Source organism: Phyllostomus hastatus, unplaced genomic scaffold (assembly GCF_019186645.2).
Source record: "Phyllostomus hastatus isolate PE091 unplaced genomic scaffold, TTU_PhHast_1.1 phas_scaffold_501, whole genome shotgun sequence".
In the NCBI taxonomy this organism is placed as follows: Eukaryota; Metazoa; Chordata; class Mammalia; order Chiroptera; family Phyllostomidae; genus Phyllostomus; species Phyllostomus hastatus.
In genome coordinates, this window is record NW_025334033.1 from 11,180,975 (window position 1) to 11,196,306 (window position 15,332).

At 43.1% G+C, this 15,332-nt stretch overlaps 2 protein-coding genes across 3 annotated transcripts in view; one reads left to right on the forward strand and one right to left on the reverse strand.

Annotated features, from left to right (window-relative positions):
* Positions 1–5,618, forward strand: part of TUBGCP4 (tubulin gamma complex associated protein 4) — a 34,279-nt gene extending 28,661 nt beyond the window's left edge. The window contains exons 14-18 of the mRNA XM_045822566.1: positions 515–692; positions 1,439–1,573; positions 3,027–3,143; positions 3,764–3,903; positions 4,561–5,618. Coding sequence (XP_045678522.1) covers positions 515–692; positions 1,439–1,573; positions 3,027–3,143; positions 3,764–3,903; positions 4,561–4,573 — 583 coding nt within the window. The 3' untranslated portion in view covers positions 4,574–5,618. The remainder of the gene's footprint in view (positions 1–514; positions 693–1,438; positions 1,574–3,026; positions 3,144–3,763; positions 3,904–4,560) is intronic.
* Positions 5,619–6,321: 703 nt separating this feature from the next.
* TP53BP1 (tumor protein p53 binding protein 1) overlaps positions 6,322–15,332 on the reverse strand; it is a 76,419-nt gene continuing 67,408 nt past the window's right edge. For both annotated transcript variants that reach the window (XM_045822563.1, XM_045822562.1), the window contains 7 exons: positions 14,667–14,858; positions 14,096–14,311; positions 12,271–12,486; positions 8,674–8,768; positions 7,748–7,947; positions 7,039–7,184; positions 6,322–6,678 (listed from right to left, as the gene is read on the reverse strand). In XM_045822563.1, coding sequence (XP_045678519.1) covers positions 6,491–6,678; positions 7,039–7,184; positions 7,748–7,947; positions 8,674–8,768; positions 12,271–12,486; positions 14,096–14,311; positions 14,667–14,858 — 1,253 coding nt within the window. In that variant the 3' untranslated portion in view covers positions 6,322–6,490. The remainder of the gene's footprint in view (positions 6,679–7,038; positions 7,185–7,747; positions 7,948–8,673; positions 8,769–12,270; positions 12,487–14,095; positions 14,312–14,666; positions 14,859–15,332) is intronic.

Below are 15,332 nucleotides of genomic sequence, written 5' to 3' on the forward strand. Positions count from 1 at the left end.
ATCAATGTGTGGTTGCCTATCACGTGCCCAACACCACTGATGACCTGGGCCACAACCCAGCCATGTGCCCTGACTGGGAATCGAACCAGTGCCCCTTTGCTTCCCAGTCTGGCACTCAATCCACTGAGCCACACCAACCAGGGCTATAGATAGATATTTTTATAACATCTGTCTATATATTCCCCCAAAGTATACTTTTTTCTGTTTAGTTGTTTTAAACACTATAAGAAGGTTTTATGAGACTGTATGTAATCTTTTGAGGTTTATCTTTTTTATGCAAAATGATATTACTGGGAGTCGTTTGGTTGGGTTGTACAGCTGAAGTCAAATAGATAGCTATGTAATAGTCCATCATATAAATAAACCAGTTTTATTTGTCTATATCTCTAGCCATTCTTACTAACTTCCTGCCTTTTTAAGGAGGGGCTAGTGGCACACAGTCCTAGGGTCTGTCAAGTGTATGGGAGCAGGGAGTGAAATTTTTATCTTGCATAGCCTGATGTTTCTGTCCCAGGTACAATGTTGTTTTCAAGTACTTACTGAGTGTGCGCCGGGTACAAGCCGAACTGCAGCACTGCTGGGCCCTCCAGATGCAACGCAAACACCTCAAGTCCAACCAGACAGACGCAGTCAAGTGGCGCCTAAGAAACCACATGGCATTCTTGGTGGATAATCTTCAGTACTACCTCCAGGTCTGTGCTGACAGATGAGTAGAAGGAAGGGGTATGAAGGAAAGTCGAGGACCCAGGCAGGAGTCATTGAAGAAGGGCTGCAATCCTGCATTTGGTGAAACACTGGGGGTTTGAGAAAATTCACAGATTATATCACTAGGCATGTTTCTTGGGGACATTTTAGAGGAAAGCGAAAATAAATAAAGGAGAATGAGGGGTTAGGGTCCTTATCAGCAGTACAGTATTTAATTATTGTTGACTTGACCCTTTTTAAAATAACTTTTTATTGACTGATTTTAGAGAGGAAGAGAGAGAGGAATATCACTATTGTTCCACTTGTACATTCACTGGTTGTTTCTTGTGTGTGCCCTGACCGGAAATCAAACCTGCAACCTTGGCCTAATGGGACGATGCTCTAACTAACCTAGCTACCAGTTAGGGCTTTGACCCTCATTTTTATAGTTTGCTGTAGCTTCAGGAATCCTATAGGACTTAACCAAGTCAGTCAGTGGAGGGGATGTGGCATGAAGGGATTGACTTAGGGCAGGCAGTGGGATGTGGTATCTGCTAAGACATTGGAGGCTGTTAAGGATTAGGCAACTAACTTTCTACAGTGCTAGGTCTATAGCGGTATCTTTAGTGAGCCTTAAAGTGGCTTGGATAGGAGGCAGAGAATTTCTACAATATGTCATTCTGTCGGGCATCTTATGTCCTTGAGTTCTCAGAATGTGCAAGGTGCTAAAATTATTTGTGTAATTGTCTATCAGGTAGATGTGCTGGAGTCTCAGTTCTCACAGCTGCTTCATCAAATCAATTCTACCCGAGACTTTGAAAGCATACGATTGGCTCACGACCACTTCCTGAGCAATTTGCTGGCTCAGTCCTTTATCTTGTTGAAACCTGTAAGTAGGACTTGTTGGTTTCCTCAGACTGCTTCTAGCCTGTTCCCTTAGAGTTGCCAGGATATGGAACTATCATTAAGTAATTGTTCACTCTGTTTTGAGACATTTTTAACAACTTATGAAAATAAAAGGGAATATAAATGTTTTTGAATTTCTGAAATATATCATAGGATGTGGTGAGCAGCTAGCTATAGATGAAAGAATTATGTGCTTAACCCTCAGAAGGAAGGATTTCAAGAAATTTTAAAAACCTTTCTCACACCATAGAAAGACCAACAAAAAGCATGTGGAACTTACTTTCCTAGTAATGTTTTGGATAAGGCTCAACCAGTTGTTTGAAAGTTGGTCTTTCAATTTTCAACTAGAATAGTGTCTCCTCTCAACATGTGTGTGTGTGTATATATATTACACATATGTATGTATGCATATCTCCTTCAGGGAAGTTATTCTTAACTCTGGATCCACGTGGAAATCATCTGGGAGCTTTAAAAAATCCAGGACCCAGAGCACTTAAATGAGAGTCCCTGGAGTGGGACCCAGGTACCAGTATTTTTTCAAGCTCACAAGCTGATTCTAATTCTAGGATAAAAAAACGAGAAGATTAAAATGAGCCCTTGTAGTTTCTACTGTTACACTTCATCTGTGATGTGCGATGACTGTCATTCCGCAGTTGTGCACAGCACAAGTGCTACAAAGTTCTCTTTTGTTCTGGCATTTGGGCTGTTATGTTTGCTGCACTAAGGAGAAGTGAGTTATATAAATGACACTCCAAAGGGTTCAGTGAATTGAAAACAACCAAGAACCACTGTGATGGGGACTGTTTGCCATGAATGAATGCATCCTTAGGGAAAAGCAGAATCTCAGAGCAGGTGGTCACCACTAAATATTTATTAGAGTGCTTACTGTATGCAAGGCACTGGGGATACAAAGAGGTATAAGTCATGGCTCTGCCCTTAAGGAGCTCACAATCTAGTTGGAGAAACAGGACATACATACATATACAGGTCAGTAACAACACAGGTGGGCTGAACAAATGCCGGGTGAATAGTATAGGTAATATATAGAGGAGAAACAATTAGGTCACTAAAGACTATGGTGGCACAAGGGAAGGGAACCTGGTATTAGGAGGAGAGTATCCCAGGCACAAGGAACAACACTGAAAGCAAAGCTCAAGGCAGGAGCGCACACAGTGGGTCCAAGAAACGGTGATCAGCGTAATACAGCTAGAGTGAAGATTTTGTGCAGGGGTGACTAAGCGTACAACAGCATCTCTGCCAGGAAGGGGAGGGCTTGTCTTACACATGTTGCATTTGGAGGGGTTGGCAAGACTTGCACGTGGCATTGTCTCTCCTGAGGTCAGATGTGGGAGCACGAGAATAAGTTAGCTCTTATTTTCCCAAATCTTTAATTTCACAGATCTTTTTCCTAATGCCAGCTTTTATTTCCTGGGTAGGTGTTTCACTGCCTGAATGAAATTCTGGATCTCTGTCACAGCTTTTGCTCGTTGGTCAGTCAGAACCTAGGCCCACTGGATGAGCGTGGGGCCGCCCAGCTGAGCATCCTGGTGAAGGTGAGTCTGCCTGGCCAGTGGAAGTGTGCAGCCCTGCCCAAAGGGTAGAGGTGGTTTTCCCAGTGGGGAAACTGTATCTTTCCCTTTGAGGTAATAAAACATTTCCCCAGTATTTACACAGAAATAACAAGATACAAACTTAAAATATTGGTATCAGTTGATTTTGAAGCAGATAATTATGTGTTGCCTCAGTGTTCAAATATAGTTCAGCCCCGAATAGCTTATTCAACCCACCAAATACGAATTGGCTTTGCTCTCACTTTCGCATATCCAGCCTCCTTACTTCCTTAAACTAACCCCGTCTCACTGAGATTACAATTATCTCCTGTAACAAAAATGCACAGGCTCTCCCCAAACCCAGTACATGACAATGTATTAATTTGAAACCAGCTGCTAAATTCCTACTGAGAATGAGAGTACTTCACGTAGGAAGTCTTGCATTCTATGGACTCGGTACTAAGAAGTCATTTTAGGAGCTGGTAGAAATGGGAAAGTGGGAAGACCAGGTGGTGCTACAGAATTTTGAGCAAGGCTTTTCCAAGGAACACCCCCTTCCCACGTCTCCACGTGGATAGTTGGTGAGTCAAGAGGAATGATAGCTCGAGTCCTTTTCTCTGCAGGGCTTTAGCCGCCAGTCTTCGCTCCTATTCAAGATTCTCTCCAGTGTTCGGAATCATCAAATCAACTCAGATTTGGCTCAGCTACTGTTACGACTAGATTATAACAAATATTACACCCAGGCTGGTGGAACTCTGGGCAGGTAGGAACAACCCTTGGGGAACTCATTGGACTGTGTGTGTGGCTTTTATAAAATGAGCTATAGAATTCCAAAGCTAGAAGCAGATTTCAGCCATCATCTAGTCCATATACCCTTATTTTATAAACAAGGAAACTAAGGCTCAGAGAGATAAAGGGCCATGTCTGATCATCTTTAATAATTTTAATGGATTATTTTCCAGTAAAAGCCATCATCATAGTAAAATACGAAATTCCTGAGGCTGAGATGGGTTTTAAGTTCTCCCCTAGGTTGTTTTGCTGTGTGGGGAGGCAGCGTGGCTTCAGTTCCCAGTTCGGACCTTAACTAGCTGTGGAGTCTTAGGTACCCTGCCTGGCAGGTCCACAGCTTGTGTGTCTGTGAAAGGAGGGGGACGGCCCCTTCTGACTCTGAACTTTTTAAATCTAATACTGAGATTCAGTAGTTGGCTTCTCTCAGAGGTCTATCCCATTTTAAAAAGCATGTCATTGTTTTCCTTTGTCCCTGAAATGTCCTTGAGCAGATTTTTCCCAAGCAATTTTAGTAGAACAGTCAAAGAAACATTGTTTTAAGATGACATTATCTAGATCACAGGTATCCCTGATTCATATTTTCTATGAAGAAAACCTTTGTTTGATGAAGTTCTTTTTTCCTTTTTCCTAGTTTTGGGATGTGAAAATTTCTGGTTCACAAACTGAAGTAACAAGTCTATTCCACTGCATTCTCATCTTTAACAGAAGACTCAAAACCAACATCCCATTCCCTAGCCACTCACCAAATGTCTGCAAACTACTGAGGCGGCTCTACTCTCGTCCTAGAAGCAATTACTGAACATTCATGGACACAAACCCTTCCCTTTGTTCGCACATGGAAGGGTCTGCCCCACCTGAGGGGAGATCAGAACTTGCCCACAAAGGACACGTGGCATCACTTCTGCCTGTGCTGACCCATCACACTGAGAACATTTGTCAGATAAGTTCATGTTTTGAGCACCTACTATGTGCCTAGTTACTGTTCAAGCTGCAAAAGACAGAGTAGTAAGTACTATGTAGCAGAAAGTTAAATATTTTGTGGCTTGTGTGAATAAGAAATTGTTTATAAATAGGTCAACTGCTGGATGTTACCATTAAGCAAGAAGTGCACCAGGTAAGATAGGTTTCCCCCTACCCCACAGACCCTCTTTCCTCCTTTTGAAAATGGAAATTGAGAATGCCCCATCCTTAAGGAGCTTCAAAACTGTGAATCTGAAGAATTTTACCAATAACTTCCAATTACTTCAGACTGGTAAAAGGGCAATTCTAGCTATTGACAATGTGTTTAAAAATATTTTTTAACAAAGAAAAAATCTCCTTTAAAAAATTGAGGTCAAATTATGAGATTTAAAGTACTGAAAATCGCAGGTCTAATTTTCCCACTTTAGGAGAACCACAGGTTCTCTAAACTCTAGCCCAACCATCACTGGGAACCACTAATGCTCGTGTCAGTGTAAATGAAAATAAATGTTCATTGAATAATTTCCTTTAAACCAAAAAAGAATGCAGCATTATGGCTTCAGTTTGTAGCTGCTCAGTCTGGCCCTCACTGCTTCATCTTCCACTGCATACTCTACACCCTTGTTCTCTGCAATTGTCAGCTAAAGATGACCCCTTCCGCGGCTGCCCCTGAAGCAGGGGTTATCAAACCATCGCCTGCCACCTGTGTTTATAAAGGCTCACTGGAACACAGTCACTCTCGTTCGTTTACCTGTTGTCTGTGGTTGCTTTCATGCCATCATGGTAAAGATGAGTAGTTGTGACATAGTTAAGTGACCCACAAAGCCTAAATACTTACTGCTTGGCAGAAAAATATTTCTGATCCCTGTTTTAGAGAATGAGAGGACAGCAACAGGGCTGATGCTCGGTGTTGGGAAGGAAGAACTACCTGCATCTGTGACAACAGTATAAAATTTTGTGTCTGTGACTAGAGCTTCTAACATTTCTAAGTGTTATCACTGTTTCTCATGTTAATCTTGCGGAACATCATCCCATCAAGTTTACCGTCACTACCCATTCACAGCAATCGGTCCTTTTAGCTCCGACAGCACAGTACCCACAGGTCAGTTTAGTGAGTTCAACTCTATGGAGGAAGATTTACTTTTCAATTTTGACAGGAAACAGAGCTGTGCTGAATTTCACTCAGCTTTTGGCACAATTATTAATCTGGGCCCACTGTAAAATCAGGTTTTCAGGAAGTATTTTAGAGATCCCAGGATAACCTTTTGACAGTGACACCACAGAAAACTTTAAAAGTCACTCCTTGTTATTTTCCTAAGCTAGCTGTCCCCCTAGAGTGAACAAGGCTATTGAAAACCACAGAAAAGGTACTATGTTTGTCTTACTACTTGTGCTATGATTAAGCTCAAAGAAGTGGATGAAGAAATCCCAGTTACTACAACCAAAGAGATTCAACATTTATTTTATCATAAAAGTCCAGCAAATAAAACTATATACAAGATCCATGCAAAGAATCCAATTACACACAAGACACATTTAAAACCTTGTTAAAACACAGTCTCCACAACAACAGGGAATAAAACTGGTAAGACCAAGTATCCTTAGTGAGAAATATAATCGTGTTTATATTTTGGATGCTGCTTGAATCCAATTCTTTCCCCAACAATGAGGCACTGGATCACCCACTCTTGTGATACCACAGGCAGCTGCAATGCTTCAGCGCACTTCAGCACCGAGGCTGGGCATGAGGGGTCCGTCACCACCACGTCAAATATCCCTAAAGCAATATCTGCAGGAAGCAGAGGAAGGTAAACAAAGAAAGGAGACTCAATTTAGTCCTCCATTAAAAAGCCAGATGTGCCAATATATCCCACTCTGCCCAAACTAAAAACCCTTTATGTGAAGTTATCATCACTAAATGGTGACCTTATGAAATGTTTAGCAAATACACCACTGGACACCAACAGAAGCATAAACAGCCCATTGCTTCACTCATGTTGACTCACCTCTTGAAGGTGGTACTTTTCTTCTCTTAGGTTAACCATATCTGTGTTTCTATCATCAGACTGAGACTTAAACCACAAGGCCTAACAGCTGTGGGTCTAGGGACATCCTTACAGCAATAACAACACACATACTCTCCAGGTACCTTTGTTATGGGCACTTGAATGGTGCTGTTTCACGGAGGCTGCCCCCCCGGTCATGAGGATCTCAGACCAGAGCTCCAGGAAGTTCTGCTGTTGGTCTGATACCAAGAGTACCTTCAGATTCTGGAAAGGGTTTTCACGGGGTTGCCTATGAAGGAGTCAGAGACACAGCAGCTTGGAATTAGAAGGGACTTTAGCATGACAGATACTGTCCAATAACAGCTCTTCTACAAAGGGGCTAAGGTACACAGGGATACTTTAAAAACCCCTGCATGCAGGCACCACCCCCACTTCCTCTTTCTGTGAATGATGTGTATTCTCTGGGATCATGGCCTTCTAATCACCCCTTCTGATTTCCATGTTTGTCCTGGGGCTAAAAATAAGTCCAATCATTTTTGACTTATCAAAAATCATTTTTGACTCAATCAAAAAAAATGAGTCTACATTTTTTTAAATACCTTGCTTAAAACTTAGTCCCCTAACTTTACAGGTTGAGAATATTGAACCTACATAAAAATGCTCATACATTTTCAAAAGGTCCCTAAGCAGTACTAGTGAAATAAACTAGGTGAACTGCTAATAAGCTCAAATCTATTCAAATTTTGTAATTTATTATGTGATCACTCTTGTTTCTAGAAAGTTACTCTAGATTCTTCCCCTACAGAGGCTTGCTATCTTCCTATCATTCTAGATGGGCTCTTAAATGCTCACCAATCCAGAATTCTTTGCTCCTCAAGGCTGTAACCAGCTGGCAGCAGATAATTGCGGTAATTCTGTAGCTGGTTGGCATGGCAACTGTCATGGACCCAGACATGAGACACACAAGGAATACCACTGGCAAGGCACAGGAAGTACTTCCGGGTTCGACAATGCTGATCCGCAATTAGGAGACACTGGTAAGCCGTGTTACACTGGAAGAAAAGGAGCAGAACTGATGGGTCTGGTGATGTCTATGGAAAGTCCCTGAACAGCCCAAGTCATTGACAACAGTTTTGAATACTTCTAAAATGACCCTTGAACGACATGGGTTTGAACAGCACTGGTCTACTTTACAGATTTTTTCAATCCACCCACACAGTTCAAACCCATGTTCAAAGGTCAGCTCCACTGCTGGGAATCCAGTATGGGAAGGGTCAACTGGTTATACATAAGTTTTGACTGTGCGAGAGGTCAACCCCCTGTAACTCCCATGTTGTTCAGGGGTCAACTGTACTACCCAAAATGTGATTGAGCCTGTGCTTCTGCCCAAGGTCTCTTTTCTCACTGACAGGCTCAATGGCTTCCCTGCATCTCTCCTTGCCTCACCTGCAGCTTTCTGGGGGCCTAAATCTTCAAGGGACAATTGAATTCCATGTACCCAGCATTTTAGGCAAAGAATTAGGAACACTATAACAGGAATTTCTATTAAGCAAAAATTTTAATCTGCTTTGTCTCAGCAAAAGACCCAAAGTCATTAACTAACCCAGATTCTAACTTCTCTTCCTTGTACACAGTAAAAACCCTATTTCACCCAACAATTTTTGGGAGTTTCCCAGTTCCTGGAATCTCTAGCTATTTGTCCTCGCAGGCCTCTTCTCACTATAGCAAGGGGACTCTTCATTACTGCCCTCCTGGGAGGCTACACAGAAACTCCTCACCTGAGCTTCATTGAAGTCTTCGAGAATATAGCCAGCTCCTGCTCGAAGCTGGGATTCTGTGTACTGCTTGTTGAAAGGAGGAATTTCTAAAAATTCTATATTAAAAGAAAAAAACCAGATAACCAAGATAACAGTTACTATTGGTTGGTTGCTTATTTGCTACTTTATGCCTGCTTTTTATGGCCCCTTTCCCCTCCCCAGCTACCTCCAGAGCACAATATCCCAAAGACAGCTCAAGGGCTTCCCCGTGGCTCAGAAAGAGGCCTATAAAGTGCTGCCAAAAGAAGGGACAACAACAGGTAGGGCAGGGAAGACAAGAAAAGGAGGTAGGCCCTAGACCTAAAAACATCAAACATTTCTGCACTAAGACTGAATCATTAAACTCTTCATAGAGGATGGACACAGCCACTGCCCCTAGTGATTTATTCCAGCTTGAGTAACCCATACCATCAAGTTCTTCCTCAGGTCTACCCTGAATCTGTCCTGCAAACTAAGCCCATTTCCTCTAATTCTGCCTTCTGTGGAGATGACAAATCTATTTAATACTTTCTATAAGAGAGCCTTCAAGTTCTCCCTTTATTATTTTACCTCTGTGCACTAAAACTTTCATAAACTAAAACACTCAAAAGAAAGTAGGGGTTTTCAAATTTAATGGATTAAGTGAAAATTTGCCAGAAAACCCTGTTTCAACTTTTTTATTGAAAACTATCTACCTTTGATAACCTTGAAGTACCTCAGGACACTGAATATCAATGACTGCTCTACAGTCTTGAGGATGAAGAAGTTATGAGATGAAACAGAAGCTGTAATGACCCTAGGCAATTAGAAATTGCTTCTTTTGACCGAATATCTAATTTGAGCTTGTTTTCTTGTTATCTGCTCCTCTTATATATAAATAACATTTTAAAAAGAGAAAAAAAGCAAGACATTAGCAATTTTAGTTATTAGGGGCTCTGTGAAATTAAGTGCTAATGAATTGATCACAAATAAAAATCCCAACCAAATGCATAAATGTTCACGCCAGGACCACTCCTCTTCCCTGTCACAGCCAGTGGTAAACCCTGGTACAGCAGACCCCTGCTGAGACAGCTCCCCCGCTTTGGTGCCCCCTCTGCTGCCTGCTGGAGCTGCTCAGGCAGTGCTGATGCCCCCGCTCTGACTGCCCAGCCTATTTACCTTGGTTGCTCTTTTCTTGATTCAGCATTCTACACATTTTTTCTCAAAATGAAAGCAAACTGGGAACTCAGAACATAGCAGGACTATTTCTCAGTTTTGTCACTGCATCTTTTTGACCCATCTCAGTATATCATGTCATAATTGTCAGTGCCAGCAATCCACTGCCGAGACACTGCTGAGGTCCTTTATTTTTCTCAAGACTTCTATTTTATGTCTGCTTAACCCAGGACTGTTTCTAGTTCTGACCTACTTAGATTTTAATTGCCACTTACATTTCTTTGCATTTATGTAATCAAATATTGCCTAGGTCTAGGCAGTCCATTTCTCTAATTTTTCTCAATTAGTTTGGATTTAATGTAAATTACTTTTGTCTTAGGAGTGACCCTGCCCAACCAGAGGCTAAAATGAATATTTTAAATCCCATCATTTAAACCAAGGATAAAGGTACTAAATAAACCTAAATCGAAGATAAAAGGTACTTTAGTACAGGTACTAAATCCAGAGTCACTCCCTGTGGCTGATGGTGTGCTCCCTAACAAGACTGGGTGCAAAATTCTGAACTCATTAGTTAAAATATCTGAAGTTAAATTCAAATATTTTACTGATCCCCTGACATCGAAGGAATTCCCATTTATCTGCAAAACATACCACATAGTTTCTTGAAAACTAATTCTGTAGAGGACTGTTTTAGTACAAATGTCTTCAGCCTTCTTGAGATTGAGGAACCTCTAAACATTCTCATGCCAAAAATATCAAGGATTTTGGTTCTGCTGCGGTAACGTCCAAGGATGAAAGCGCAACATAAAGCAGATATCTTCACCATAACCACACTTTCCACAAGAAACCTAGAGATCCCTCTAAAAAACTATCCAAATCCCTCCTCATTTAGACAAGGCCTACCTCCTCTCACTCACATTTATAGGATGAGGTTAAATACATTTACTGTATCAGCAAGGGAAAATGGAAGTTAGTTTTAAGTTTTTAAGATCTCACACAGGCTCACAGATTTTTAAGGATTAGACAGTCTGCAGTTCATACCAGAGCTGGTTTTCTTGACCATGATATACCAACCAACAAATAAAACATCACAAAGCTGCCCTGTGAAGCCCTTGTCTAGGGAAGAGTTAGGAGTGTGCTGGAGAACAAAGACTAGAGTCCAATAATACCGTGAAAGCAAAACACAGCAAGACCACGAACACTGTTTTGATGCCATGACACATCTCTTCCCAGAATCCTCAAGGGACTCCCAATTACTTATGATCAGAGTAAAACTACATTCTTGGCTAGGAAATTCCTCACGTACTTTATGTCCCAATGCACCTACCTGAATTCTGTCTGATAAACCAGGCTTGGTGTACACTTAACCTTGAAACTCCTAGACATGCCACACCTGTTCCCACACCCTAGGGCCTCTACACTGATGGCTCTGTTTAAGGACCTTCCAGAGAGCATAACCCTTAACTGCCACTCCCTCACCACCCTTCCCATGGCCCTGCACAGATCCCCACATCACTGTAGTTGCTAAGAGATGCTTTCAGTTAATTAGAAAAGAGTCAACCACACACCTGAAATGCCAACCAACACAAGTCTGCAGTGGTGCTATTTATGATAACCACGTTCCCTAATTCAATGCCTTCTTGCAAGACTCAACATTAGCCAGAACTCAAACTTGTAGAAAATATCATTCCATTTGGACCTTTAGCATTTACAGACACATCTGGGATGCTGCTGTCAGTCACTTATATTAAGTGTATACACTTGTACTGTCTACTTTCTCTCCTAGATCACACTTTAGACAGCTGAAATAATTTTACCTCTCTGCACCACAGCCTTCACTCAAATCCTAAGTAACGGATAACATAGAAATACAATGTATGGAGTTAGCTTAAGTTTAAAGAACAGTACAAGAGTTGAAAAGGCCTGGGAATATAGGGCCCTGGAGACCCCATATCCCCAGTCTCGTACACAGACCTCAAGTCAATGAACTTCACCCCATGTGGGTTTTCTCTGGCATTGCCCCTACAATACAGATGGGAATTCAGAAGCTTAACTGATTTGGATGACTGTAGTAGGGTACAATCGACACTGGGTTCTAGTCCCAATTCTACCATTACTGTGGACAAACAGCAATTATTTAACCTTTTCAAGCTTGTTTCCTCATCCATAAAACAGATGGTAAGATCTACCTCCCATTTGCCTAACAGGATTGTCTTGAGGAACCACTTATTAAGAGGAATTTTGTGAAAATAGACCATAAATTTTCCCTGACCAAGAAAGACCCAGTTGCTAACTGTCCTGCCTCCTCTACAGATGGCTGGGGGGGGCGGGGGGGGGGGCGGGGGTGGTGTCAGGCTCATAAAGTGAACAGAAAGGAAGAAATTGCACAGATGTCAAAACCCCCAGGGCTCCCTAGGGCCTTACCCTCCTCCTCCTCACTGCTTCCTGAAGGACCGTCTGGCAGTTTGGAACGGCTGGCCAACTTGTCACTTGTTGTGGCCATGGTAAGGAGAAAGGCATAGCCTAGAAACAAGGTCTTGTTGAGTGGCAAAGGGCCTCTCTGCTCGTCCAGGGTGGAGGGTTCACCCATGTTGTCTCCACTCTCACAGGGGCTCACAAACTCTCCTGCCCCCACCGCACCTGGAAGGACAGAGGCAGTCAGCAGACGGATGCAGACCATGGTCTGGGCACAGCACGGCGGGGAGGCAAGGTCCTGATGAACTTTCCCTCAAAGACCATTCCTATGGCCAACAACCTAGGATAAAACTAACAGTGCTGAGAAATTTCACATATTTACATTTTTCACTTCCAGGACAATGTACGCTTGTTTTCATAAATGAAAATCAACTAGTATTGCTCTTATACAGCCAAACCAAATACTTCTAAGGTCATGTGAGGAAAGAGGCAGTTCTAATACAAAGATTAGGTAATTGTGAAAATACTCTGATGTCTTCAGCCCGTTTCCCTGCCCGGTGCTCCGATTTTCCTCCAGGATATGTGTTACTTTGAAGCAGGCTTTAAAAAAAACACACAACACTTTATTACCAAGAAATGTTCCCAACAGACGAACCCTGACGTCACCAGAATGGTGTATAGAATACTTGGTAGTAAAAGTATTTTTGCATCTTATGGAGCCACATCACAACAGCCTGCTTCAACCGTCCTGGTCTCCACCACCGGCAGAGTAGGGAAGTGAACCAGCCAGCCCATGACTCTCAGAACACCCATGTTAGGAGTGCACCCAGTAAGACCTTGAGAAGAAAAACAAAAATACCTGACTTGGAGAAGCGGAATCGTAGGCTCATTAGGAGGCTAGGAGGACAGGTCATGCCTCCCTAAAATAAAACCAGCTGCAAGAGAACAGTGTGACGTAGTATGCATAAGCCTGGACTTCAAAGTCAGACTGCCTGCATTTGAATTCTGGATTACCTTGGGAAATTTAGCCAACTTTTCTGTGCCTCAGATTCTTTAACTGTAAGTAAATTCTAGCAGCACCTACAGCTCATAGGGATTATATGACGTAGTATGTACGAAGCACAGAGTTCCATGACTCACATACCCTAAAACAAGCAGAGGTGTTGGGCAGATACGGAGATGACACAACTCAAATACACAGGAAGCAAAAGGAGCTCTGGTGCCAGGATAATGTAACCACCAATAAACTTCCCCAGTTTGCTAGGCTAAGGGAGCTCCCTCGGGGCAGGTACTGGGGACTTTACCCCTGCATCTCCACAACCCACAGCAACTGGGTTCAGCCACAGCAGAGACCAGTATACAACAGAAGGACTGAACTCCTCTGTTAATATGAAGCATGAAGGACTGGCAAGGCGTTGTTTGAGAGATAGTAGGGAAAGGGGAGCTGCAGGTCCTAAGTGCCAGAGGAGAGCAGGGCTTCCAGAGGTAGAAGATGATGCCAGGCAAAGGAAGAGATCTAAAACAAATTTCACCTGTTTTGAATCTGCTTAAAATTCAACACTTCTCCTTTCCTTCCTACAACCTACACAGAAGTCAATGAATGTTTCCCATCAAGACCAGCCTATCTCCCTCCACTGCATTCTGCTGGGAAATGGGGAAGGGGGACTCAGAAAGCTGTCTGAGGACCTAGCACCTGTGGGCTTGTGAGGGCCTACAACTTTGTAGCCAGGACAGAGCAGCCACTGCCTCATGCTCCATCTCTCTAGCAGCTGACCTTGCATCTGGTTTATATGGCCACGGTCTGAGAGAGAATGAGGCAAAAGGGCGCACTTACCAGGTTTCACAGTGGTGGACTTCCGGCCTCTCTTGGCAGGGGACCGTTCCTCTTCAGAAGTGGTAAGTTTTCTTTTGCCTGAGAGAACTCCCGTGGAGGCACGAGGGCTTTCTGTGACCTTCCGGGTGGGGGTTGTGCTGCTGCTGCTGGACACAGTGGGCGTGGCCGGGGAGCCGAGGTTACTGCGCCGTTTCCGTTTCCCTTCCACCAAATTGTCTGTGACAGGGTAAGTCAAAGGTTGGTCAACTCCTATGACACAAGGCCCCAAACTCCAAAATGCTGGGCAGAGCCTGATTTAGACACCACTGTGGCCTTTCATCAGCCCCCACAGGGGCAGGAAGCCTCTTTGAAGGCCACCATGTTTTTCTATTTCAATCTCTGAATTGTATTTGTTCCCCTACAGAACTGGGGAGGCCAGAACAATCTGAGGACTTGGGTAGTGGCTCCAGAAAATGACACCTCATCACCATCTCGTGAACCACAGAGGACTAATAACATTTAGGGAAGCATCCCTCCCACCACAGGGAGGGCAGGGGCCCACAGGCAGCTGTTCAAGAGGCAAAGGTCTTACCTAAGCTGATATCTGCTGCCTTGGTGAGGGGCGTTACTGCCTCATACGGGCCAAGGCCATACTGCTCTCTCAGTCTGTTGCCTTGCTCCAAGGACAGGATGACAGACATTCGCTTATACCACTTCCTTTGGCCTTCCTTTTCAATGCTGTAGTACAGCTCTCCGGACTCCTTCCTATGACCTTTCACCACTCCTGGGTGAAGAAAACATAAAAGCAGCTTGATGCTGTTTCACTGCCCAGCATCCGCTCACAAAGCTTTGCAGAACAGGCTAGGTCAGAATTAGTTGATCCAACAGTGGGCTGAAGTTAGGATTTATCAAAATCCCAGCTGGTGATCCCAAACACCACCACCACTTAGGATACACATAGTTACTACCCTGACCTTAAGCCAGGGAAAGTTCCTCAACAGAAGAAACCATTATAAAATAAAGCTACCTAAAGCCAGGCTTTATGGATTGTAGGTGGTTCAAATCGTTCTTGAAGTGAAATGGTATGTGGTCTCTTAATGATCCCATTATTTTTTAAATTTTTATTTATTGATTTGAGAGAGAGAAAGAGAAACATCGATTTGTTCTTCCCTTTTTTGATGTGTTGTTTTTCGTATGTGCCCTGACTGGGGATCAAACCCACAACCCTGCCTTATCAGGATGATGCTCTAACCAACTG